This window comes from Haplochromis burtoni, unplaced genomic scaffold, assembly GCF_018398535.1.
Source record: "Haplochromis burtoni strain Fernald_Lab_line unplaced genomic scaffold, NCSU_Asbu1 Contig_116, whole genome shotgun sequence".
Lineage (NCBI taxonomy): Eukaryota > Metazoa > Chordata > Actinopteri > Cichliformes > Cichlidae > Haplochromis > Haplochromis burtoni.
The window spans coordinates 1124968-1151306 of NW_024582477.1; the positions used below are offsets into that span (position 1 = coordinate 1124968).

The 26339-nt window shown below is 42.0% G+C and overlaps 3 protein-coding genes across 10 annotated transcripts in view; 1 reads left to right on the plus strand and 2 right to left on the minus strand.

Moving 5' to 3' along the window:
- ppp1r9a (protein phosphatase 1, regulatory subunit 9A) overlaps positions 1 to 4104 on the minus strand; it is a 51045-nt gene extending 46941 nt beyond the window's left edge. The window contains exon 1 of one of the 3 annotated variants that reach the window (XM_014335588.2): positions 3704 to 4104. The gene's annotated coding sequence lies outside the window, so the exon portion shown is untranslated. Of the gene's footprint in view, positions 1 to 952; positions 1035 to 1406; positions 3252 to 3703 lie in introns of those variants that run through there. The other 2 variants (XM_014335587.2, XM_014335586.2) reach the window with 2 other exon arrangements.
- sgce (sarcoglycan, epsilon) lies at positions 1029 to 13629 on the plus strand. 6 transcript variants are annotated; one of them, XM_042223645.1, is made up of 13 exons: positions 1054 to 1167; positions 3251 to 3358; positions 6578 to 6700; positions 6900 to 7057; positions 7501 to 7573; positions 9315 to 9513; positions 10009 to 10171; positions 10276 to 10490; positions 10960 to 10986; positions 11416 to 11604; positions 11940 to 11983; positions 12501 to 12538; positions 13205 to 13629. In XM_042223645.1, exons 1-13 carry the CDS (start codon positions 1119 to 1121, stop codon positions 13253 to 13255), a joined length of 1437 nt encoding a protein of 478 aa, XP_042079579.1. In that variant the 5' UTR covers positions 1054 to 1118; the 3' UTR covers positions 13256 to 13629. The 6 variants fall into 6 exon arrangements, with proteins under 6 accessions (XP_005928642.1, XP_042079579.1, XP_014191076.1 ...); XM_014335590.2 differs by having other exon boundaries at positions 1059 to 1167; positions 3248 to 3358; XM_005928580.3 differs by lacking the exon at positions 3251 to 3358 and having other exon boundaries at positions 1029 to 1167.
- On the minus strand, positions 9546 to 25023 carry casd1 (CAS1 domain containing 1). The gene is made up of 18 exons (XM_005928581.3): positions 24549 to 25023; positions 23370 to 23466; positions 23004 to 23124; positions 22221 to 22265; positions 22043 to 22105; positions 21916 to 21960; positions 21694 to 21817; positions 21091 to 21305; positions 20571 to 20990; positions 20365 to 20454; positions 20149 to 20268; positions 19277 to 19433; positions 19062 to 19141; positions 18737 to 18838; positions 18412 to 18552; positions 18014 to 18091; positions 16784 to 16876; positions 9546 to 16661 (listed from the first exon to the last, which is right to left on the minus strand). Exons 1-18 carry the CDS (start codon positions 24790 to 24792, stop codon positions 16392 to 16394), a joined length of 2505 nt encoding a protein of 834 aa, XP_005928643.1. The 5' UTR covers positions 24793 to 25023; the 3' UTR covers positions 9546 to 16391.
- Positions 25024 to 26339: the final 1316 nt, after the last annotated feature.

The window sequence follows — 26339 nt, forward strand, 5'->3', positions numbered from 1 at the left end:
CCCCACTGTTCAAAACAAGCCAATTGAGGACAATTACAATTTAAACTGATGTTCACTGCTACCAAAAAGAACCGGATTGGACAGAAATCAGTCTAAGTCCGTATCAAATTAGACACACTGGAGGCTTTGCTTCTCTCCAAGTCACAAATTCTGCGCTTTCCTCCATTTCTAAGCATCATCGTACATCAGCAGACCTATAGTGGTTGTTGTGATACATTCATACCCAGTCCAAACACTGGCTATGAGAAGATGTTGCTAAGCAACCTAAAAATAATCTTAAGGGGATAAAAGGGGAGGGTGGAAGAAGAAAACAGCCAGGAACTGCAGAACACAGAGGATGGATGGCATCATGTTTATCGCCACTGAGAAAGCCAAGAATCCAGTCACAAATACGAATTTATCAATCAAGAAGCATCCCAGTGACCACTGCTAGTATGTTAGCCAGAATTAGGAGGCTATTCTGCAATATCAAAGTGCCCTCTCAGTGGGAGCTGACATCAAGGGAAGCGTGGGGGGGGCCCAAGGGGGCCAAAACATGACCATCTGTCTGCTTGGACTGTCTCTGCAGGGGGGGGGCTGGACAGATTGGAGCAGGACTTTCCAAACATGCCTCTGCTGCTTACAGCTGTGCACAGGAGGTCAAGCACTGCTGGGGTGACTTGCATGTTTTTAAGAGGGTGTATCTGTGTTTGCAAGTCCTGATCCAAGAATAAATCAACCCCCCCAAAACACTAAAAACTGTGGCTTTTAGTGGGAGGAATGCTTTATTATGACAAATCCCATCAGTCTGAATACAAGAAGCAGACAGATAAACAGCAAAGCACACACACGCACACAGAGGCAGCCACTCCTTGCAAGCAGCCAGATATAATCTAACCGTTCCGAGAGCATCACATAGAAACATTTGGTAAAGGCGTGGCGCTCCTATATTCCGATTCCCATCATGTTTTACCATGTTTTTCCATCCAGATGTTCAGCCAATGAGCGGTCCTGCTGTGTTTTCCAGTGAAGGCAGGAGGAGGCGGAGGGAGGAATGCTGCAGGATGCTTATTATTATGGCTGTCAAACCCAGTGGCGATTAGACAAAGCGGTCCTGTTTAATGTAAAGATTCGGGGAGATGATTTGCACCATGTCCGCCGCAGCTGTCGCGGTATGGCTTGGTACGGGTACGTATCGACTGAACTCGGGAAATATCCCGACATCTTTGAAAACGGTTCGGCTCTGGTGAAGTATCCGAGCTAGTTAGCTAGCCAGTTAGCTCGCTGCCGTTGAGCATTTTTTTTCCCGAGAGGCTGAGGAGGAGACAAGAGGAAAAAATGGCTACCAATTTGACAGCTAGACCGTTACACGTTATGGGTTTTCACAGTGCACTTAGTGACAAATTGTGTTCTCTACGGTACCTTACATTTCCAGCTGTTAGTAACAACGTTTCTCTTGCTAGCTGTGTTTCTTGTCGGTCGTTATTTCAGCCTTTTCCCCCTCTTAGCGCAGGCCTGGTTTATGTAGAACAGGTGTGTTATGAATGCCTAATTACCTAGCTCCTGATAGTTTAGCAGCTCAGGTTATCCAAAATTTAATGTAGGGAATAGGTTCGTTTATTTCAATACACTGCTCCTAAAAGTCTGCACACTCATAGCTGCCACTTTATTAGGTACTAATAGCCTATACAGTCTCTGCAATGAGTCCCACCTCCATGAAAGATGTAAGGTTCAATCACTGACCTAAGCCTGAGATATTATTGTGGTTACAATCTTAAAAGAAACATATACATTAGATTTCCATATCAGTATAGCCTGGAATCAGCAAATGATGTTAAAAAGTGCCTTTTGATAACAATTAGTTATCAAAAGAAGTGCTGAGTAATGGATAATGTCATCTCAGTGCCCCAGTTTACTGCTATAACACTGGTCTGCATATATACGTCATTCTTTTTGCTACTGGGAACTTAAGACCAGCTCTTTATTTTGCTTTTTTTTTTTTTTTTACCCTGATGATGACAATTTTAATATCCATCCATCCAGCCTGTCCCAGCTGCCACGGGGCATATGTCAGGGTAATGGCACATGGCATGAGCATGTATTGAGACTGCGGTTTGGGAAAGCACTCAGAGGGGACTGGTGGTGGGTCCCGGGCCGGGCAGATTCCCATGTAGTTATGAAAGGCGAAAGCATTGAAAAAGAGAGGGAGGATTTTTACCGACAACATCACATGGATTTTGTCAGGATGAGAATGTAACAAGTGCACCTTTAGTGACGTTCTAGTACATTTCAACATGTTATCCTCAAAATCAGGATAATAGAAAATTCTTAACAACCTGGATGAATGCTTCCCATGCTTGCTTCCTTTTGAACCCATCCTCAAGCACCAGTTGATGGATTTCAGGACATACAAAAACACCTTCCTTAATTTTGGCTTCACTTTTCTTGAAACCAAATCATTTCAGTCCAGTTGTCTCTAGTTGTCAAATACTTGCGATATTATAACTAAAACAAGGAAATGAGACATTCCACATGAAAACAGTTTTCAGATTTGGAAAATAGCAAGTAGAATTTGTTAAAGTGCAGGCAAAAGAATCCCAGTAGCAAAACACTTGTTGACCAGTTTGTTTTTTCAGGCTTTGATAAAACATCAAAATTAAGGGGCCCATTCACAGCACTGTTACTATAGTGTTAACTAACATGAAGAGAGTGGGATATTTTACTCCACAGTCAAAACACACTATAGCTTTATACACAGAGACCTAATACTCATAAATAGAGAAGTGCTATTGAGTTTGAAAGCGGAAGGGCTTTCAAACTGAGAGCTAATCCTTCACAAAGGCTAGTGTCCTGTTGTGCAATTTTCAAGATAGTGTCAGGATCTGCACTGAAATCTAGTGGCTTCTTCTCTGACCATATGCCACCTCTCCAACAAGCCACATTAAATTCAGCCTGGCGAATTGCTTGATATAAATGCGGCAGTCTGTAGTGCAGTATTTGTTGTCAAGTCAATATGCTTACATTTTGTTTTGCACTTTGTCTAGATTGGTTTTAACATTTTGTGAAAAACGCCTACGTTAATATTTTAGAAAATATTTCAAACTCCTCTAAAACAATAACTATGACAACAGGCTTTAATTAATGTTGGACGGGTGCAACAGACTGAATCAGATTTTTGTCAGAGTGCTTTAAAAACTGGGTGTTGTTGTTTAAATTGCTGCTAAAAAAAAGAAACTTGTTCCATTCATGCTTTTATCCATTGATCCAGTAGTTTGCACTGTGCATGCCTATGACACGAAACACAGCGCTTTACACGGGAGAAATGTCCGTGTGGAGCAATCCGTGGCCTTGAAGCAGAGAGCAGCCGTGTCCAGAGACGGTGAGTGGGTGTGTGCAGTGGTGCACGTCATGTGTTGACCCGCTGTCCCCCTCCCCCTCCCCTCGGTCATAACACAGTGACACGCTCAGCTGGTTCCCCATTAATTCTGGCATTATTGTTTTGAGTTGTCTGCTGTCCCCCAGACTTGGCCCACTTTCTTCTGCTGTAGCTGCACTTTAATGAATTTGAATGTCATCTAAACCTTGTCCTTGCTAGAATTAGAATTCCTCCTAAATCATTAACTATTACAGAAAGCAATATTTATTCTGCTTAACGTGATGTCGATACTTTGCAGCACTGTTTTAAAGCTAATGAGCACTGTAGATACATTTTTTATTTACTTACATTTATTGAGCGCGAGAGGATGGAACCGGTGGTTTCTTGCCCGCCCTTGTCTTTATCCGTTGACTTCTGCTTGTTGTGACACCAGCAGCGACTTTCACTTCCATGTCTGAGAACAGGTCGATTCTCAGACTCTGTTGGCAGAATACTACAACAGTAGCGATCCTTGTTTTCTGGGCTTCCCCGCTAAACACCAAAGGAGCACATGCATTCCTCATGACCCAGACTACATGTGCACATGAAGCTGACTCAACAGAAGTAAAGGACATCCTTCTGTTGTCTCTCATCTAGTTTGAGGCCTCAGTTAGCTGGAGCCAATTGAAGGAGGGAGGTTTACTTTTCTTCACGTTGCCAATGGCATTTTTAACTAATCCAATGTCAGTCATGACATTATCCCAGTCTAAGGTCAGCCCAGAAAATCATAAAGTTGGTTAGTTATTTCCACCACCCGTAAGGCCTGTCAAGCATCTACTATGGTATGATGGCATGTGGGTTAAAAAGTTAAAAAGCAGTGTTTGAATGATTTTAAGCATTTCATAGAGAATATAGACGGTAGTTGGGAAAATCTAGCTTCTTATCTGTGTTGTCATGCACATCTTGCCTCACTACCTTTGTCCTCCAACTGAAACTGAAGGGTTATTATGCAGTGGACAGTTTACCATTAACCTTAAATTGGTAATGTATTGGTGTACGGTGGAAGTGCTGCTGGTCATCAACTCGAGAAGGCCTGGCAGAAAGTCATCCTGCTGCAAATAAGCAGATCTGATGCTATTAGCAAATCCTCGGTGTAGCTTAGTTAGTGATCTCTACTTACACTGGCTGAGCCATAAGTGGAAGCTGCTGCATTGAAACATACTTAAGCTTCACTGACTAAAAAATAAAATTGTCTTCATCCCTAAATCTTTGTTGTTGGATGAAAAGGTTTAATATCAGTAGGTTAAAACACTTCGTTTTTTCTTGAGGCTGTTCGAATGTCCTACATCTCCCATCTCCGAATCTCTTGCAAATGTTCACAGCACATCCAGTTTTGGGCTCGGACTAAAGCAGCGTAGCCAGGATTTGACCTTGACCGGCATGGTCTGAAAGTGGTCCTTTGTGTGGCGGAGAATTAATGAGGCCCAATGTGTCACATAATAGAATCCGAGGGCGTGCATTCAGCTTTGAGGATCGACCGAAGTCATCAGCGAGTAAGCGGTCTGCTGAGACTGAATGATGGTTTATTTTTGGTCTCAGACTAACCCAGATCCTAATGCGATGGGTGCAGCGGTTGCGGTGAGAAAAGCCATCGCACAGATTAGTCATGCCCAGGTGGTTTTCTTGAAAAGAGATGTGGTGGATACGACCTCAGGTTGTTCATCTAACACCACATTTAGCAGCCGCTAAATGCTATTGATTGTATCTTGCCGTGACTGAGCCCTTGGGGGCTGTAGACACATGGTCAGTTCAGCATCTCTGTCACTGACCACAGCTGTAGGAGGGTTTAACATACATGTGGGACTGTTTTATGTCTTTAGAGTTGCAGTGTCTCACTGGTGTACTTGTAGATGCTGAGGGTTTATTAATTAACTGCATCTAATGCTCACTTCCCCTTCTCATTGACATGAATTAAAATGTAAATCCTGATATTACTCTCTTCAGTGCATTCTCCTTGAAAGTCAGCCTGTGTTCAGTGTAGAAGGAGAAGAGTACTTAATATTATGATGCTAATGATAGAAAATGCTGGGTTGATTAGCAGATTAGAAAGGGTTGTAAAACTTGGGAAAACCAGCCACTCTTTGCCCGTGGGAAGGCACATATGTACATAGAGACTTTACCCAGGCTTTTACCTAGTTGCTTAATGTGTCTGGAGTTGTATGTCCACGGGCAAGAACAGTTCAAACCCCCTCTCTCTCTCCCTCTCTGGCACTTCATAGCACAGATCTCCAGTCCAGTCTCCCTTCCTTCGTCTTTGCAAGCCCTCCTCCCCCTCTTCTTCTTCCTCATACACTCGGCCTCAGTCTCCCATGGTGATTAAAAATTGAGTTCCCACCCACTGTGGCACAGAGAAGGCAAAAATCGAGAACGGAAAGAGAGAGCGAGAGAGGGAAAAAAAGAAAACTCTGTGCTAAAAAAAAGCCGTGCTGTACACAAGCAAAAAAAGATGAAGCAAGAGAGGAGGAAGTAATGAAAGAGAAAGACACAAAAGGAGGGAGAGAGAGAGGGAGAGAAATGGGTAAATCACCCCCGGTCTTACATTGTGTAAATTTTTGTTAAGGGGCTACCATTTCCCTAGTGATGCCCTTCACAAATAAAGACTAAATGTTTGTGTTTGAAACGGAGCGGGGGCTAAAAAGACAGCACAATGGAGATCAAGTGGGGGGGAGGGCGTTAAAAGAACTCTGTACAATATGAGTGACTCTCATTACTGCTGCTTTCACTCACAGTACCTCAGACGCTTTCCCTTTCTTTAACTGGTTTTGTCAAGCGCCTCTTATTTACAGAGCTGTAGTCTGTCTGAGCAATAATCTGAGTTTTTCTCTTCACACTTGTTGACGTTTGTGGGAAGTGAATGCTTCTACCTTTACAAGAATGCAGATGCCAGGCAAGAGAAACAGATAGAATAGACCACCGCAAACACTTATTGATTTCACGTTTAAACTAGTTTAACATTTGCTCTTTTTTTCCATTTGCTGTTGCTGGCAGGACATTAAAGTGGACTTTAAATTGGTTAAGGCTATAAATAAAATAGATATGACAGTCTACACAAAAACATTTGGACATAGTGTTTATTGTGTGTACCAAAATATGAAAAAGCACCAAGGTCCACTTTATTGATGAATAGTACGCATACAGGAAATGTTCTGCTTACTTCTGTTGTCTTTAAAATGTGTGTTTCAGTGGTCACCATCCTGTCGAGGTCGCACGCAGACCGTAATGTCTACCCGTCTGCAGGCGTGTTGTTCGTCCACGTTCTGGAGAGGGAGTATTTCAAAGGAGAGTTTCCTCCTTACCCAAAATCAGGTATAACGCTGTCACATTCACACTGTGATCAAAAACATGTTATTATCATGTTTGTATAGTATATCATCAATATATCTGAATATCTAAATACATCTGAAACATTTGTAGAGGTGGTGATTGCATATAAACTCCATAGAGCGCTGCTTATTTCATAACGCACGTTATTGGCCCCCTTACCGTTCCTCTGCTCTGTCTGCAGGTGACCCCAGCAACGATCCGATCACTTTCAACACCAACCTGAAGGGCTACCCCGACAGGCCGGGTTGGCTACGATATATTCAAAGGACCCCACATAGTGATGGAGTGCTCTATGGTTCTCCCACTGCAGAGCACATTGGCAAGCCCACTGTCATAGAGGTGGGTGGTTGGACTGCTTTCAAAGTGAAAAGAGTGGAGATTAAGTAATTTGTGCTGCTGCTTATTTCAACTATGGAAAGTGACTGCTTGTTTTTGTGCCAAAAGTCTTGAGTAAATTTAAAACATTCAATGAAATCTGTCAAGTTGTAGTCCAAGGATGAGTTGGAATTTATTTCACTGAGCCCAGCTGATTTGCATATGTGTTTGGAAGCGACGTAGTACTATGTTACTCTTACAGAAGCTAGACTTAAATTCCTTTATACTTGTTATGCTTTCCCATAAGCTACTGTACAAATTCTTTTCCCAAAAGGCTTAAAGTGTTCAACGGCGCCTCAGCTGGGTACAGAACCCGGGTCGTGTATCGAGCTCAGCCTTGTCTGGAGAACTGCTGCCTTATAAGCTGGACTGATCTGGGCTTAAACTTTCACCTCTGTGTCCTACAGATTACTGCCTATAACAGGCGCACTTTTGAGACAGCGCGGCACAACTTGGTCATAAACATCAAGGCTGCAGAAGGTAAGAAGAACTTGTACATAAGAGCTTAGAGCAAACTGAGATCAGATTGCGCAGCTTCGCTGATTAAATCCTGGAAGCACACTCAGTACTTGGACTGTGTAATGAGCTTCCCTTAAGAGAAAATGTTGTCTTTGATTACTTTTATCAAGCATAACCAAAAGTTCATCGTTGGTCTTGGAATGTAAATACAGCAGACGATAAAGTAACATCACTGCACTGAGTAGCTGTTCTGAAGCTTTAATAAGATAAGTCAATTTCATGTCAACTTGTCAAAATCTGCGGATGAAGGTTATGTGATACGATCTAGGGCTGCCACGATTAGTCGACCAGTCACAATTACGTCGACTATCAAAATCGTCAACGACTGTTTTAGTAGTCGACGCGTCGTTTGAAGCTTTGTAAGATCCCAAAAGACGCAGGAATAAGTAGTAGGGTTTAAGAGTGTAATAACGGACTGAAACAGAAGATGGCAGCACTGCATGTACTAGGATGCCAGGTGCCGCTAAAGCCCGAAGAAGAAGAAGCTGTGTCCCAGAATTCATAGCGCAGCCCAGCTCAGTTTCCAACAATGGTGGCAGCTAGTTAGTTTTAATATTACTCTTATTATTCTTTCTGGGTCACAAAATAAACGTTTAACATATTTTCAGGCGAGAATGTAGCTGTGTAAACCTCAAATATCTGCTCAGTTTATCAAGACACCACATATTTTCAAAAGCGCTCCGACGTTTTCGGAGACGTCTGTTACCCACTAGCTCGATAGCTAGCCGGGGGCAAGGCTCACTAGAGCCCGTGAGAACACCGGACTCCCGGCAAATCGTTTTCAAACCCACCGCCGTCTTTCGCTACTCAGGTTAAACATATATAAGTCACTTAGATAACTTACAAATGTTATTGTTTGGCTTTTTTTTAGTATTTTATTTGTTCCTGAGTAAATCGGTTTGGCTGAGATTAAAGTTATAGTTTTTACACAGCTGAATAAACGTCAAGCAGACAGCTGATTATCAGAAGTGTGAGATGCTCGAGAATATACTCCGGTGTCCTTTATTAAACTTCACCGAAACAATCTGCAAATTTCATTAAAATTTAATAAACTATCATCTTGTCTTTAATTTTAGTTAGCACATACCTTAAACACTTCAAGTTGTAAGCTAATGATGGTTATATAAGAGCAGATGCATGCTGGTGCAATAAGCTGTACGTCCAATGGATGCATGATCTGATTAGTCGATTAATCGCAAAAATAATCGGTGACTAGTTGACTATCAAAATAATCGTTTGTGGCAGCCCTAATAAGATCATAATGTCTTGAAAGGATACTTGAAGGACTGTATAGTTCTAGTGAAGTGTCCACTTCAGTCAGTCATGGTGAAAACCCCACACAATCCTACCTCAGTTTGAGTTTTCATTGTATTGCTGTTGAGAGCATCTCTGCACCTGCGCTTCTGTAGATTTGCTCACTGCCATATTGACCCATCACAGTACAGGCAGTACAGTATGAACTGAGTCAGGGGGAACGCTCAGCAGCTGTTCAAACTGCTAATGTAACATCACTCTGCCTGTGCTGTGATGTCATCTGCCATCTGGCCCCCGAAGGAAGCAGAGTCATAACAAGGCAGCGCAGGCAAAGCAGTGTCCGGTGGACAGACTGGTAAAAATCAGTGTCAGCTACTGTTACCTCAGCCTGCTGCCTTTAACCTCTTTAAGTCTTTCTCTCTGACTGTGTCTTTGTCTCTATGCACAGAGTTCCCCCTGCCTTACCAAGCAGAGTTCTACATCAAAAATATGAATGTGGAGGAGGTGCTGGCCAGTGAGGTGCTGGGAGACTTCCTGGGAGCGGTGAAGAACGTTTGGCAGCCCGAGCGGCTGAATGCCATCAACATTACATCGGCACTGGACCGCGGTGGCCGGGTGCCGCTACCTATTAACAACTTAAAAGAAGGGTGAGGATCTGGACGTGGGTCTCATCTGAGCAGAAACAGAAAACATTTGTGATTTTTTTTTTTTTTAAGTAATCCCCTACTTACATATTTTCCTTTACAAGGATTCAAGGATAAGATTTAGCTCTACTCGGTTCAGCTCGTCTGTGCCAAATCTCTCCATGAGTGACCTCTTCACCTCTCTAAATCAAACAAATCAACAGTATTTTCAGCCCACTCACATTATGTTAACATTAATTTAATTGGGGCTTTGGGGATCCTCAGTTTTCTGTAAATTAGATGAAAGCACGTAGCCGTCTACACCGATATGCTGTCAGTTCCTTTAACTCAGATGGGAATAGCCAACATGAGCTGCCATAAGTTGTTCATCAAAGATTTACGCTGGAACTTGAAAGCATCTAGCAGAGCACTCAGCAGGAGAGAACACTTGATTATTACAAACCTCAGCATAAACTTGTAAAATTAGACTCCATCTTCTTCTTCTCTTCTCTCCTCTAGCGTCTATGTGATGGTCGGTGCTGATGTTCCCTTCTCGTCGTGCCTGCGGGAGGTGGAAAGCCCACATAACCAGCTGCGCTGCAGTCAGGAGATGGAGCCCGTCATCAGCTGTGACAAGAAGTTCCGAGCTCAGTTTCAAATCGACTGGTGTAAGATTTCTCTGGTGAGGATGCGTTCCAACAAATTCACTAAAAATGCATTAAAATGCACTAAAAGTATGCAACCTCTAATTGATCTTTATGTCTTTGTTTTTTTTTTTCTTTTAAGGTTGACATCAACAAAGTAGTCCCAGTTTACGTTACACGTCCCGAACCCGGAACAGGGATCCTGCCCGAATTCGGGGAGTACAAACCCCCGTCTGAGTCTCTGAAAAGCCGGGACTACTTTTCCGACTTCCTCATCACGTTGGCTGTTCCCTCCGCCGTGGCGCTAGTTCTCTTCTTCATCCTTGGCTACACTATGTGCTGCAGGCGGGAAGGGGTGTAAGTGTGCTCGGTCTTAACATTTCTATGCAAATTTTGCACCAAATACCCCAATAAGCAGCCAAAAGTGTATGAGAACCATATGAGAGACAGCAAAAATAAGCCTGAAAAGCTCAGTTAGCTGTAGGATAACTGAAAAAGAGTGGAAATCTGGACTTTAACTGCAGCTTGTCATTACCATGCAGTAGTTAAGTTCCTCATCACTGTTTGTCTCGGGTCTCTGTGACTCTTGTCATCTGCATCTTGATGTTTTGAAGCATAGCCACAACATGGATGATCAGTCATCTTCATCCATCGTTTACAGGCTGGGATAGACGTGTGCCTCCCCTCCCCTTTTTATTTTTTCACTCAGTGTTCCACATCATGTCCACCTTGTCTTTATCCAACAATCCATTCATTCACTTGTGTGCAGATGTTGCTTTACCTATTAATATTAGTATTTAATTCATCCATTTTGTTTTGTTTCTAGGGAAAAAAGAAACATGCAAACACCAGAGTAAGTGTTTTACCTCTCCTGTGTTCTTCTTTTAAATTTTATTTCTGTTCCCTCTCCCTCTGTTTTTGGTTGGCAGTTTTGGTCATTTATGTTGTCATTCATGGCTGTTTCATGTCCATTCATACGCTCATACGTGCATTGGCATTGGCATCCATTCATTCAGTGGGCTGCTGAAAAAAATGTAATGACCAGCTGTAGGATTATCAGAACTATGTACTCAGCATTACACCTAAAATTTAATTCAAACAAATGGAAAACAAACCCCCAAAAAAGAAAAAAAGAACAGCAGTAGGTGAGGTTGGATGTTATAGTTCTGTTTGTGCATGCACAAACTTGAGTGCACATCATTTAAGCTTTGATGAGACAACCCCCTACCCATGACACAGAAACGTGCTGCAATATGAATTCACTGCTTCTCCCCTCCTCCAGCATCCAGCTGGTTCACCACAGCTCCATCCAGAAGTCCACCAAGGAACTGAGGAGCATGTCAAAGAACAGGGAAATCTCCTGGCCGCTCTCTACGCTGCCCGTCTTCAACCCAGTCAGCGGCGAGGTGGTTCCACCCATCCACCCCGACAACTACGAGACCACCAGCATGCCGCTGATGCAGACACAGGCGTGAGTTCAGGGATTTGGTGGGAAACATAAGACGGATGGATGACTAAGTACAGCCACACATACGCCCACACTCATTAGCAGATGCAGATATGAGGCTTATAGGTGTTAAATGGAAAAGTTGGAACAATGCCATGTTGTTTCAAGCACTTTCCAACTATGTGGTGTTTACAACTATAGCTACAGAAAGCAAGTCAGGCCTTTGGAAAGTACAACTAGAGCTTAAGAGCTTCAAGCTGTCCCATGATTTCTCTTAATGGGCTTGAAACTAACAAAAAAAAAAACCCCAAACATTTTTATAACATGCTTTGACATAATATTGTTATTTATGATTTCAGGAATCTGCAAAACCAGATTACGATACCACAGCAGCGGCCATCAGGTGAGAATCTTAAGACAGCCGTCTTGTAATATGAAGCAGCTGAATGGTTAGAACTTTCAGGAACATATGTCAGGAGTATATTTCCAGGAATTCTTTGAAATGACAGATGTTTAACAGCAGCTCATAGCGTAGAGTCAGCATACCTGGATGTCTGCTATTGGTAACACACTCTCTCTTGCCGAATGTTCATCAGGACTTCAAGTGCAGTAAAGCATGCCTCTGAAGGTTTAAGCACCTTCACAGTAAAAATGACTTAGAATTCACTTGCCTTTATATTACTTCTCACTAAATTCAGTTCTTGGACTATACTGGCATCAATAATGTGAATCCATATAAAACCACTTGGCTTCATAGTTTCTTATAACTTCAGTCTGTTCCTTCTGCATCACTGCACTGTTATCATCTGCTGCATGAGCCGACTAATGGTGACGCTGGCGTGTGAGCGCCCTCCTTTGAGCACGGGTATCAGCTGCATGATGCACTAACCGAATCCTCTCTCTGTTCACTGCTAACAAAGGAGATAACTATGTCATGTCAACATTTCGAAGGCTGGAGGTAGGTGCTGCCGGCTGTTCATGATTTAAAGCTGAGATAATTTGGGATCCAAGCAGAGAAGCTGCAGGAAAAACTGTAAATGTTCAGATTTTTCATCTTCTCCATATTTATTTCACCATGCTAAAAATGGTTGTGTTGCAAAATCCAGAAGACATTACTCTTGAGAGAGTGGTCTGAAGTAAAATTCTAATTTCTCCTCTGAAATTCTGGACCAATTGTCCAAAAATTAAGTGAGCATCATCTGTGGACTTTGTTAATCTCAAGTTGAGGTTATAAACTTCAAAACATGATCAGTCTACCGTGATGTGCAGTGTCTCATTGTAGTTAGGCATTTTTATTTTGCTAAATGTCAGATCATGCTTTAATAAGCTATTTAACACCTGCAACTAACGGAGCGTGATGCTTTTGCAGGCCTTTAAATTAGACAGAGCATAAAATTATTATGCTTGCAAGTCAGCTACTGTAGGAAGGGACCAGGCAGGGTACAAACTGTCAGTCCTAGTTGTCGATAGCATGCATCAGTTACCAGCGAACAATAAGCACTAACAAAGTGTGTGCAGTCTGCTTGGATCCCAAGCATTGCTGCTTACATCTGTATTTAGTGTTAGATTTCTGGAAGTTTTGTCATGTCTCTGTGGTTCAGCTGTTGCTTTCACTGTGTTCCAGGTAAATGGTATTCCTGAGGAGAGAAAGGTGGCTGAAGCTCTGAATTTATGACCAGAAGCACCAGTGTTGCAGCTGCCCCTCTTCCTTTGTCCTAAAATTTGTGCCAACCTGCATGTGTTAGCAGTGAAAATTTTATCGTCCACTTGCGCACTTGCACCTTGACTTGTGAGTGTGAAAAAGACCCGAAGAGCTTAGCCGATTATAAAGATAACTTAGACTATTTTGGAATATCCGTTTAAATGTTTAAAGTGTGATTAATATGTTTGTATGTCATACTGCTTTGCCCAGCGGACCTCTCGGGGCGTAAGGGTGTTTTATATTGAAATGCTTTCGTCGCCATGTGTTAGAACATTTGTTCAATGTGTCACATGATAATAAACTCTTTCAAAATAACTTTCTGTCCCAGTGGAAAACAAGAAAAAACACCCCCTTCCCACTCCATCCACTAAAAGAAGCCAAAACAGCACATTTTTATGAAGATATTCTTAATGTACAACAGAATAAAGGCATTTATAAATAATATGGATACATTTCACATTTTTTTAAGACATCACAATTTTTTTTAAATACATGTAATATATTTCAAAAGAGGCCCTACACGGGGTATAAATAGTTGTTGCTTTTACATAACCAAAGAGATCAATTAAGGCCCGATACATTAACCAAATTTACTGTATCGCGGTTGTTCACTAATAGATGAGAAAAACCCCCAAACCATCATACAGATCAGTAAACTTAACACACCAAAGAGAATGGAAACATCTATATGCCATTCTCATCTGTACAGTGAGGTGCTGAGTGGTTAAAAATTAAACATTTACTTGGCTCCCAGTTTGAGAACAGAACCCAAACAACCAGAAAGAAAGATGAAAGCTGCGCATTTTGCGCAAATTGTTCCGCTGTGAACCCACATTACATAAATGAATAGAGGATGACTTAATGTTTTCTACCTGATGGCAGCTGAAATAAAAAAATTATTTGCAATACATCTTACGTTATATTGTCATAAATCTGCAAACAACATTTGATTGAGCAAAAAAAAAAGAAAAGAAGAAAAGTGCATTGAGTAAGTGCACTGGTACTGTGCTAAACTCAACGTTAAACGCTGAATATTATTACCTCAACAAGTAAATTTTAAAAAAAGGGGGGGGGGGGAGCAGATCTTAAAATAAAAATCATCTCCCCCTCACATGTTTGCCAGGACAAAAGGGGACAGACACCGCCTGATGAAATGTACGACATTTTTCCTTAACAGTAATGTCAGCTCACTCAGTGCATTACCTAGTGGTTTCTAAATGATGTGGTTGTGGCCCCCCATACAAAGTGCCTAAAACATGGAAGTTTATGATCACAGCTGCATCACAGATGTAAGTCTTCATCTGAAGATGCACTGTAGGTATAAGCCACTGGGAAAACCCCCAAAACAAAACACCACACAGTCTGTTTAAAAGGCATCACTAAGACATCACTTCAGCCACTCATTCACTGACTACAAAGTTCAGTGGCTGTGGCAGCTCAAGGAAAACAGATTGGTAACAATTTAATGGAAATAAAAAAAAATAATAAAGTGTCTTAGTGAGGCGTTGGGTAAACATAATTTCTATCATCTTGTACTTTGAAGGATGTGGAGCAAATTCCAAGATCAGTAGGAAAGGAAGAAATAAAAATCTCTCAGGCTATGCAAGTTAGGTTGAGCTCAGGTGACTATAAGGGGGGGGGGGGGTCATATTGCTTGTGGGAGAAACCACTCCCATAGGGACAAATTTTATCATTGGTTTAAAAGGCAGTCATTCAAAACAAGTTGATTTACAGCGCCCCCTGCAGCCTTTCAGAGCCACCACAGACCCTTTCTGCACAGGTCAAAGGTTTTCCTTTAATTTGTCACCCAGCAGTTTGCTTAGAACAGCATGTGAAACTTGGTACACTTTCTGCCAGAGGTACGAGGCATGTTTCAATGGACATAAAAAAAAAAACAAAAAAAAACAAAACAATAACAGACCAAAATTACTGCGGAAGCAACGCTGTATAAAATAAATCTGTCACTACTGTACAAATATACACCGACTAGGAAGTAAGCTACAGATGAGACAAGACGGCTAAAAGGATCAACCTCACCATCAGGTAATTGTCTGTGAGGGTCTGGGATGGGTACAAAATTGTCTATAGAACACTTCCGTCACAAACAGCAGTCGCAGAGTATAAAATAAAACAAAGCCAGCCCCCACCTGCCCCACCCTCCCTCAAAACCGTATAAAATATAAACTTAATTTAAATCATTAAATACTGTACATGTCACATAGAATTTCAGCGCTACAGCAGGTGACCACAGCCTTTCAGCAAAATCACGCACAAAAAAAAATAAAAAATAAAACACCGCAAAAACACGTCGAAGGATATTCCAACATATTAACCATTGCACTCCAAGTTTTCTGACTCTAGTCACTCTTTGATCATCCGAGCCAGTCGTTGGTCCATATATCTCATATTTAGATATCTGACGCAGTTTGAAGTCACCAGGAATACTGTACAACGAATGTTGACGATAAAAATGCAGCACAATTTAACGCATTTGTTGTAAAAGAGTAGATATCTGAATATGCAGGTTATGGATCCACCTGAGTGAAATCCCTCCTTCAGCTGCTACTGCACAACATGGACGGAGTGTGTGCCAGGTGATCCCTCCCAAAGCGATTTACAGGAAGTTCTGCATGTAACAAAAACGTATTATCAGCGTTTGGCTAAACAGACGCGACGCTGCCAAATGCAGCAGGCATGAGTCTTAAAATGAGGACGTCGTGCTTTGTTTTTTTAGATTCTGCATTTCCAAAATCCTGAAACCAGATATTGTAAACATTTCATTGGTTTTTTTTGTGTGTTTTTTTTTTTTTTTTTTAAATCTCCTTTCCCACAATTTTGACTTTGCTGTTAAAGGAGTGACTCCTTCTCTGTTGGGCATTTGTCTTTTCTTCAGTGTGTGACTTTCACAGCAGTCAGAAAAGTACGGACTCTGCTCAAATGTGGCCAGCGGACAGACTTTGTTCTCCCAAGGGTCACCGCTGCCAACATCTTCTCACCAGTAGCTAAAACACAAGGCTGCCTCCTGACTTCCATCTGTACCTCACTTCAATCTCAGCAGGGTCTTAGTGGGTCTCCCGCCCCTCCCCCAGATCCCCTCAGGAGATGTCCATCAGGCGCCAGGTGTGGGCTGGCCAGCCCTGGACACCAGCAGTATAACGAGACTGAGAATCCCCATGGCCCCCAGTCTCTTCAGCAGAGCCATGCTGTCTTTGGGGATGACCACCTGGGCCAGGTCATTGGTGATGAGGGAAATCTCATGAGCCACACAAACAAAGATGAAGGTGCTAACCAAAATGTTGAGGGAGGGGTTTCCTGGGATGAGGACCAAAATCCCCTTGGTGTCAGCTGCAAGCCATATGTGGTACTGGCAAATGAAAAGCTGTGGGACACAAAAAGCATGGTTTTAAAAAACACCTCTCATAAGACTCTAGTCTTTTGTGATTGGAGATTTATTTAAGGGTTATATTGCTAACTGTGACTCTAAAGCAAGGAGAACCTTACCTCTAAGGAGATCTTTCCAAACCATGCAAAGAATGAGCTATATATAGAACGGGCATAGCCAGGAATGTTCCTGATGAGAATGAAGGCCAAAATCTGCCCACAAAACAGATCACAGACATTTTTAGGAATCCAAGTGTGACGTTACAACAGGTAAATCATGCTTATCACTAAAAAAAGTAGCAGGTCAAGCTTGTTGAAGAACTGTAAACACTAAAGTGGTGTAAAGAGACGAATGGTTAAATATAGTAATGGTGGCAATATATGTAGAAAACATATCTTTTCCAGTGTGAATTGACTGCAGATAACATGGTGAGCTATTAGGCTTGGTCTCACAATCATATCAGACTGTCATGAAATCATGTTAAGTAGTAAATTTAACTTCATGACTCAGATGACATGGGCCAAAACTACGAAGAAAGCTCATCATATCCAGGTTATCTGGATTCACTTTGCCTTACACTGGGAGGCATGATAAGCAGTCAGACACAAAGCTAGATCGTCAGTTAATCCAGGATTGAATCTTTAAAAAGACACCTTTAGCTTTTATTCTCTCAGCTGCAACATCAGTGATGTTTGAGAGCAAGTAAAGAATAAAAGTAAAAGAATGGATTTAAAATTAGACAACAGAAAAAAAAAATAATAAAGTTGCCTCTAATAATTTATATTTCTTACTGATCAGAGAAAGGCAAAGACATTAGACACTATTAGAAAACTTTAGACCTTTCTACTGATGGCGCACAGGAATGGTGATGCTATTTTCCAGAGAACTGATTGGTCAGCAGACAGCGATTTCACACCTGATGATCTCTAATCTTGTTTGCGGTGCAGGTTCCCGAGGCAATATACCCTGAAGTTACATGCATGAAACATCACAGTGCAGGCCTCTGATGTCAGGGTTGTTTCCAAACATGTGAATTAGCCAATCGACACAGAACAGTGGGCGAAAGCGCAGATGTCCCAAACAGTTCAGACATTAAACAGTCTTTAACCTTCCAGCTTTTTAGCACAAACTCTGTATATTGTTCATCTGAGCTAATGTGAGAATGAGGCATTTAAGGCCTCAGCGTCATCCGTCCTGCCTCCAGGTGCCACCTCTTAACCCAAAATCAAATGCAGGATTTCCAGCAGTAACAACTAATCGGACTCAGAGAAACTTTCAGACTTGATCGCACCAACACTTCATGTGTGAAAAGCCAAAGAAACAAAGATAAGGACAGATAAAAACTGTACCTGGACCACAGAGATATAGGGATGCATCTCGTTGCACTCGGTTTTGGTTTTGCAGCTGCTTGCCCATATTGAGTAAGTCTAGAATGACGTGGAGAAGATTTTAAGTGCCACGTTTTTCCAAACAGCCAGTAAGTTAAGCTGATACTGTAATCTCCAGTTAGTACAACAAGAACTTTCCAAGGCTTTGTCACATAAGTAAACATGGCTCCTTTTTAAGCATTCCCTTTTGCACATTGTGTTTATTACTTAAATATACAAAGAAGTCTAAATTTAAAAAAATAAATATTTAGCATTAGATTAGAAGAATTATGTAACAGATGATAACTGATCTAAATTAAGAACTAATGCTCAGCACGGGTATTTTGGTAAGACCCAAAATATGTGAAATGCAGACTTACTATGAAGGAGACAACAGAGAGGAAGAGGAGAAAGTTGGAAATCTTGGCAGAGAAGAGAGTCTCTCCTTTTCCCTCTGACAGTACCTGACGCTTCTGCAGCACCAGATAGATGAAGGCAAATAACATGCCATGTATCACCGCCTGCAGGAGTGCCAACACATTAAAAGATTACAGCAAAGGCCAGAAAATTTGTTATCACTTCGGTAACAAATATTATATTAAAAAAATAAAAAATAAAAAATAAAAGGGGGGGGGGGGGTGTTGTCATGTGAAACACGAGTGGACAAAAGCCTGGCTGCACCTTGAGGAAACACATTTGACTTACAAATCGGTCCAGCTTCCATCTGAACCACCACTCGTGGATGCTGCCATTCAGCTCGAAGAGCTTAGAGATGGGCCACACAGAGAAGACGCGCTCAAAAACGCCCTGGAGTCATAATGCAAAACACAGAAATTACATAAAACAAGTAGCATTTTAAAAATGGAGTAAACATCTGATTTAAAAAATAAAATAAATCATAGCACAGCTTAGTGGTCAATATGGTGCTGCGTGAACAACTTAGGACATGTGACCATTTACATCTCTTAAACTTAAATATGCAATTAAAAGAAAGTAGAGTTACACTTAAGAACGCTTTCAGCTGACCCACCTGTGAAAAGGCAAAAAAGCAGATGAACATCAGGAGGCCCAGTAACTTTGCCAAGACCCCAAAATGCCACACGCCACTACCTGTCCAACAAGGAAGACATATGAAATGCAACCCTGCTGCTTGCTCTTATGACATGAATTAATCAACTGTGTTTATTCACACAGTGCAGGACACGACTGAGCGGAGTATATAAAGGTCAGTAATTTGACACCTACTGTTAGCCGTCTTCTGAAGGATCTGAGGCCACATAGCCATTGTGGTGTAGATGACAACAAACCAGAATGTGACCAAGGGAACAAAGTAATAGAACTGGTACGGTCGGTCCATTACCACACACAGCACCAACACCAGGAAGTTCAGACGGAAAAGCACCTGTGAATGAATATGACACAAACACCTAAGCAGATACCCAAAAATCACACTATTTATCTGAACCCAAATTATTCTGTAATAACAATTATAATGTTATTGTCACAGCTGCCATTTTTAAAAATCACTCAGTCACTGAATCCCTAGTTTTGACCACTGGATTTTGTTCACAGAGCGGAAACGCCAACACTTCAACTTAAGTTTTATTTTGGTGACGAGATCTAAAGTCACAGGGAGCCAGTGTGGAGTGGAGGACAAGGACTGTTTTTGTGTAGGTGAGTGTTCAATGCGTGGCGTGTCAGGCAGATTATGAGTGATGAATGTTCTCCTGCAGGATACCACAGTCTGAATCTAGAGGAAAAGGTCATGGTGCGTGTTGTTGTCCTTATGCACCGCCTTTGGTCTTGAACATTGAGGTTTCTTTCACTGCCGTTTGGTCTTTGGGTGACCAAAGTACCAATAATGATCCTCTACTTGAAAGTTTGAGAGCTGATGTAAGTTTGTGCAAGTCTGAGACATCAAATTTGTCACATGCATGTAATCAGAGCGGAGGTGATCCCCCCAAAAAATAGCAGCGCACTGGAAAATCGTCCAATTGTTTTTCTTTTTATGGACAGAACTTCTCTATTACACCTCATGTGCATGATTGTCTGCTATGACTGAGAAACAAATGTCAATAAGAATATAAAGTTAAAGTATAACTGAAAGCACCCCTAACCTGGCACACTCTGTAAAGTCCAAAGTCTCCTTTGAGCCAAAAAAACGAAAAGTGTCCATAGCCAGTTTGAAATAGGTACGCTGCCACCAACACCCGCACATGCATGTACACTGGGATGAACTGAAAGACAGAAAAATAACCATCAGGCTCTTCAGACATCAACATACACAGCAGGAGACTCACAAACTGATTTTTGTAGACATAATTGGGACTCACAGCGCTCGCTCCAGATATGTGATAGATGAGGATGACGAGCTGCATCCAGCCTTTCCACTCGTCTGTTTGTTCTCGGTTGAGTAATTTTGCCTGCGTGGAAGCAAAGAAAAAAAAAAATAAAAAAAAAAATAGTGAGATTATTTAGAGACTGTTATACTGTGCTGTTTGACGCAAAAACAAAACTTTACTGAGAAGCACCGTCTCACCTCCTTGCTGTTGTCACTGTAAAACACTCCCAGTACAAATATGTAGATGAGAGGGATGAAGAACGTGGAGTGCGTGTAAAACTTCTGCTCTTTCATGAACACATCTGCCCTGTCACAAAGGTAAAAATAGCCCATGATGACGCCCATCCTGCAGAGAGCCTGAAAAGGTGCTTTTGGGCCGGGGGGAACAGCTGCAGTGGCTGGCTTCTTCTCCTCTAGGCTCTCCACATCAGGGGGCACGTGTCGGCGGTGGCGATTGTTGCCAAGGATGTGGAAGACCATGATGACCACGGCTGAGCCAAGGAAGAAAAGAGCCGACAGTTTCTGGAGCAAGTTAGGGGCTCGTAACGTCTGACAGCATGAACCGTCGATGGGCCTCAGTATTTTGTTGCACACAGAGTTCATGAGGATCATGGCTCCCTGCCAGGATGGTTAAAAGGAGAGGTGAAGGGGAAGTGGGTACTAATCAAGGATACCGATAAAATAACCGCACTAAAGCTGCACTCATTAATTAACTTACCACACTCCTGGTGCTCTCAGGCAGGTGCAAACCATCATCTGACTTGATGATGGTTTCCAGCGCAGCCTGACGGGAAGCAGCCACTAGTCTGACCCGAGATCTGCCATTACGCTTGCTGCTGTTGAGCACATCCACTGCTGCTTCATTGTACAGCTCCAGCTGCTGGTTGGTGATCATTTTCCTGTTCTCACTTAACACCTCTTCATTTACTGGATCTGCAGAAGGAGTTTAATCAAGAGGGTCCATGCATGGAAACATGAAGTGAACAACCATTGTGCAACGTGGGAAATGACTATTGAGTGTGAAATGCTAAGTAGGAGGTTCAGAGATGTCAGTGTGGCACCTTATTTATTTATTTTGCCTGTTTGTTGTTTGCAGTAAATTCTAACAATCAAAAAGTTAAAAATGGAAAATGTTTAACAAACGGATGTGAAGTACAGCTGCAAATTTATTAGGCGTGTGTGCGGATTGGAAACTATTAATTCCTCTGTATGTTAACACCAAATGAGTCTTAATATTTTCCAGTCATGCCTCATACTTTAGAAGCCTGTCTATGATCATAAAAAGATCTTGTATTGTGTGAGTGGCTGAAGCTGAGCACACCTTGCAGCACCCAGTAGACCTCCCCATGCTCAGCCAGCTTCTCCAGCTGCCCCACGATTGCAGTCAAGTTGACTTTGTACTGCTGGAGGGCCTCACTGCTGCCACCGTGCAACTTGATGGACCACTGTGTAAATGGATAAACAGTCAGGACTGACATAACTATCGGCAGCCACCACGTCACACTTGTCTCATATAAAACATGCAGGCATTTACGCAGGTTACCGTGGCAGCTCCGAGGACGAGAACATCTGGCTTTGCTGAACCTTCCTGCAAAGCAAAAGAGACGCCGCACTTAAGTTTACGAGCGGCACTTGATTCGCAATTTCCCCCACTTGTTACCGTTACTCACACGTGTCCATGATATCAAGCGTTCCTTCATTGAATTATTTGCCTCGGGGTACCACAGAAAGTCCTAAAGACAAAGATGAAGTTTGAAAAGAAATCTTGTGCCAGAGTGTTTAGAAGAAAAAAAACATAAACCGAGAACATGTTAAAACCAGGAATATAAATATAAATAAATAGCTCACCACTTTAATAGAGTAGCTCTTGTCTTCAAAGGAAATGTCCTCATGCTTCAGATGTTAGGAAGTGGACAGACAGAGAGGAAGTGTGACATACAGTCAGTGATGCTTTGTCCCAGCTTGAGACCAAAACAGTTAGTACTGTATAGTTATAGGGTTATCCCATAGCTTCATTTATCTTGTTGAGTTTCTGTGCAAGCCGCTCGACTTTAACCTTTTTAAACATCGCATTTCCACAATGCCATCTATATCAAGCTTTAAAGTACTTCCATCTTTTCATAAAAACGACTATTTATTTGACAAGTCAGCAGGGTGATTTTTTCTAACATAAAATCGATAGTCTGAAGTTAAATTATCAGACTTGAGAGAAGTACGGAGGAGCAAAGTAACTATTGCTTTTAAAAGCCACAATTAAGCCACATAAATATGAATGACTAGTCAAACTGCATTTTTTTGAAGTCCTGATGGTCTGGTTATTTATTAGAGCTGACGGAAGACACACAGCCTTCAAAGCAGCCACGATAGGTACGCATGAATCTTAGTCTGCTCTTCTAATTAGATTTAGGTTGCAGCCTTGATCAGTCAGAATTTAGAGCCATCTGTGATGGAAGAGAGACTTCCATTTTGAGGTTGAAATATTTTTAGTCAGTTTATAAACTTCCCTGGAAGCAATGGGTAGAGTGAGTTAAAGCATATCTTTGTGCCTCATATCTGTAGATCTGTTTGGCTTGTACCATCACCATTGTGAGAAAAACCCTGGGCTTGAACAGTGCAGTTTCTCATTATTACCTTAATCCCCTCTTCTTTTCGTTCAGGGTTGATAATTTTGATGAAGGAGTAAAACAGCTGCCTGATTCGCGAATCGCCAACAAAGGCTACCCGCTTTTCAGAGAGGCAGGTTTTGGCTTCACTGTAAAACATAAAAGGTTGGTGAGGGCCAAGCACAGATAAAAAAAACAAACAAACATTTATTTACTGAAGTGAATAATGTTTTTGTCCTTTATTTGTCAATGAGTGATCTTTTATCCCAAAGTCCTTAGTTGAAATTACCCACAAACCCTTAGTGACTGACAAAAACTCACAACATCACTGCCACACATTTAAATCTTTATCCCAAACATACAGTGTAATAACTTCAGAGGTGGTGTGACTCACATGCTTTTGTATTTGTGCATCATGCAGCCATAAGGCTGCCATACATCCTCCCCCAAGTAACGTCCTCTGGACAGCAGCCATTCACACGAGTCCCCTCCTGGAGGCAAGACACAGAGAACTTTCTGGTGAGGCGAAACAAACAAGATCTCGCTTTCACTCACAGTTTCGCTCCGACTATGACAGAAACCTGCTGCCTCAATAGTGCCCTGGCTTTTCATTCTGTGCTGTCAAAAGGACCATACAATACACGGCTCTGGCAGGGGCCACAGTGCAAAATGAAGCCATCAGCGATCTAGCTCGAGCATAAATCTCCAGCTATTCATTTGTTCGCAAAATGAATGGAGCCATCTGGAGCTGAATCAATCCACAGAAACAGGCGAACATGAAAGGTGGGCAGACCAGCATGCAACATCATTCTCAGCCAAAGCAGCTGCTCACAGCACACTCTGCTCCCTAACCTTTTCGTGGGTGACGTCCACACTGAGCAGCCTAGGTACGACGTACATGTAAATATGCCTGCTTTATTTATTCATAGTCCAACTCTATGCTCTGAGGACGTGTCACTGTTTGTCAACCAATTTATGAGCAAACCCTTTACTGATACATCCAGTGCACTATGCATATGCAAGTTACAGCCCTGGAACAAAGAAACGTGCAGCTACAATGTTATCACAAAGCAGCAAATCTAGAGTTTTTGAAGTTGTGAGCAGGGCGACAGGCACATTTGTGGCCAGTCTTACCGACAGTGCATTTATTCAGGAAGCTAGCTAAACACCATGTCGGGCGTATTTACATGACATTGGTCTCCAGGTGCAGATCAAATACACTTCCACGAACCTTTCCAGGGCTTTTCCAGCAGCAATAAAGCGTTTCTTGCAGCAGGAACGTCAGCAACATGTAAACACAGCTATTGGCAGTGTTAGCAGCTAACCAGCTGGATAACGTCGGGTCAAATTCACGCTTCCTTTGGAGACTTAGTGCGTGAAACCACCTATTTGCGGCACGCACGTTTTCAGGCGATAACTTTAACATCTAGAAAGCATCCCGTGACAAAAGCACGGAGCCCAGTAGCTAAGAAAAGCGCTGGCATGCAAGCAGCTACCTAGCTACCAGTAGCAATGTCAAGTGTTTCCAGTGGCCGCATCCACATTAAGTTGATCAAATAAAAGCAGCACTCACCTTCGTAATACCGCGAAGCAGCGTGAAACACGAGGAGTAAAAGAACAGCAACCAGCGATATCAGTTTCGCGTTTTTTATGGTAAAATGTTGATTTATTTCGCGTTTGCCCAGGCTATAGGCCAGGACCGCCATCTTTGCTCCTCCATGACAACAGGCAGCTGTGCAGTCTCGCGGCGGCGGCGCTCCGCTCAGCTCACCATATGCCAGCTCCACTCCCCGGCACACCGCCTCCTTCTCCTCCATCACTGCTGCTTAATGAGTCAGGTGCGGTTCAAGGAGACCTTCCAGCGGGTCTAAATTTGTCAACAAAATTATTATAAATAATATTATGGTGAGGCAAATCGTTTCTTTCGGGTGTCTGTAAAAAGAAGAAAAAAAAGTTTTATGCTGGAATGATCACAAGCAAAAGCAAAAGCAGGAATTTGGAGATGGTAACTTTTAGGAAAGCAAAGGCGCACTGTCATCAGGTCGATTGAAAACAGTGGTTTATTAGTTTGCGCTGTTGGAAGAAGGCGTGGCTTTGCATAAAAAAAAATTAATAATTAACCTGTAGTTTAGGGTGAAGGGGCGGGCTGTTAGGTGTTATGCACTACATGTAAGTAAACCGGCTTAACTGCATGTATCCATAATTGTGCAAGTGTGTCAAACCTGTTACATTTATTTATACACACTTTTACACACAGTTGACTGTGTGGAAGAGTAAAAGAAGAAGTAGTAGTAATGGGTTCAAACAAAAACCAGACATCAAGTTTAGGTTTGTTTTTTTTTGTAGTGCAGATTTTTCTGTAGATCGATACCAAGTAACTACAGGGCCAGTATTGCTAGTACTAATACTCCTACAGGTATTTTTAACCTATCAAGTAAATTCTAAACACATATTAATGATCACTGATTTGCACAGCATATATGCACAATATATGTTTTTATTTCCAAAAAATAGCGACGTTACTACAATTCAGTGAGCTACATACTGAACTTAGAGGTTAGAAACAAAGAAGAAGAAGAAACAACACGGAATCCACCTGCCATTTATGATTTCATTATCTTTAGCTGCTCATGAAAGCAGGATTTTTAATTGTAGCTGATAAAGATCAAGCCGGTTTACCTTGTACACATGGCTTCCTGTTAGCAGTGAATTTCAGTGCCACTCCATTCTCAAACATCTTATTTTTATTGTATGACTACAGGGTGGAGTGTTCTGCTGTCATCATCAAGTTAAAAACAACTTTGATGAGTTGATAACAGGGTGTCTGAGCATCAGGGGGCAGCTCAGTAAAGTTTGGGTGACTCGTGATAGGGTTCTTAACAAGAGGTCTCTCTACTTAATAGAAAGGTTTCAAAGAATCTGAGAACATGGTATATATTTCTAAATCTTACATCTGAGTTTCCTGAGCTTCTTCGGGTTTCTGGGGAAACTGAAGATCAGGTGTAAATGTATTCAGAGTATGTAGCCAGTTCAGGCAGAAAACCAGTCAATTTCAAAGGTGCGACATAATGGTGTGCCACTGTAGGCACACATGCTTATGAATATTGTTGAATTACCTTTACCTTACATTGATGAAAGCAGGAATTTAATCATATCTGATAAAAATGACACAAGTTTAATTTACAGTATACATGCAGCTTCAGGTTCACTTTGAATTTGTTCCACTGCACATTTCCTATCTCTGAATCTCATGGACAGAACAACAAAGGAGACAAAACTGGCCCAACAACAGTTTTCTTTTCTTTCCACCCATCCATTCTCTTCCGCTTATCCTTATCAGAGTTGTAGGCCGTCCCAGACAGGT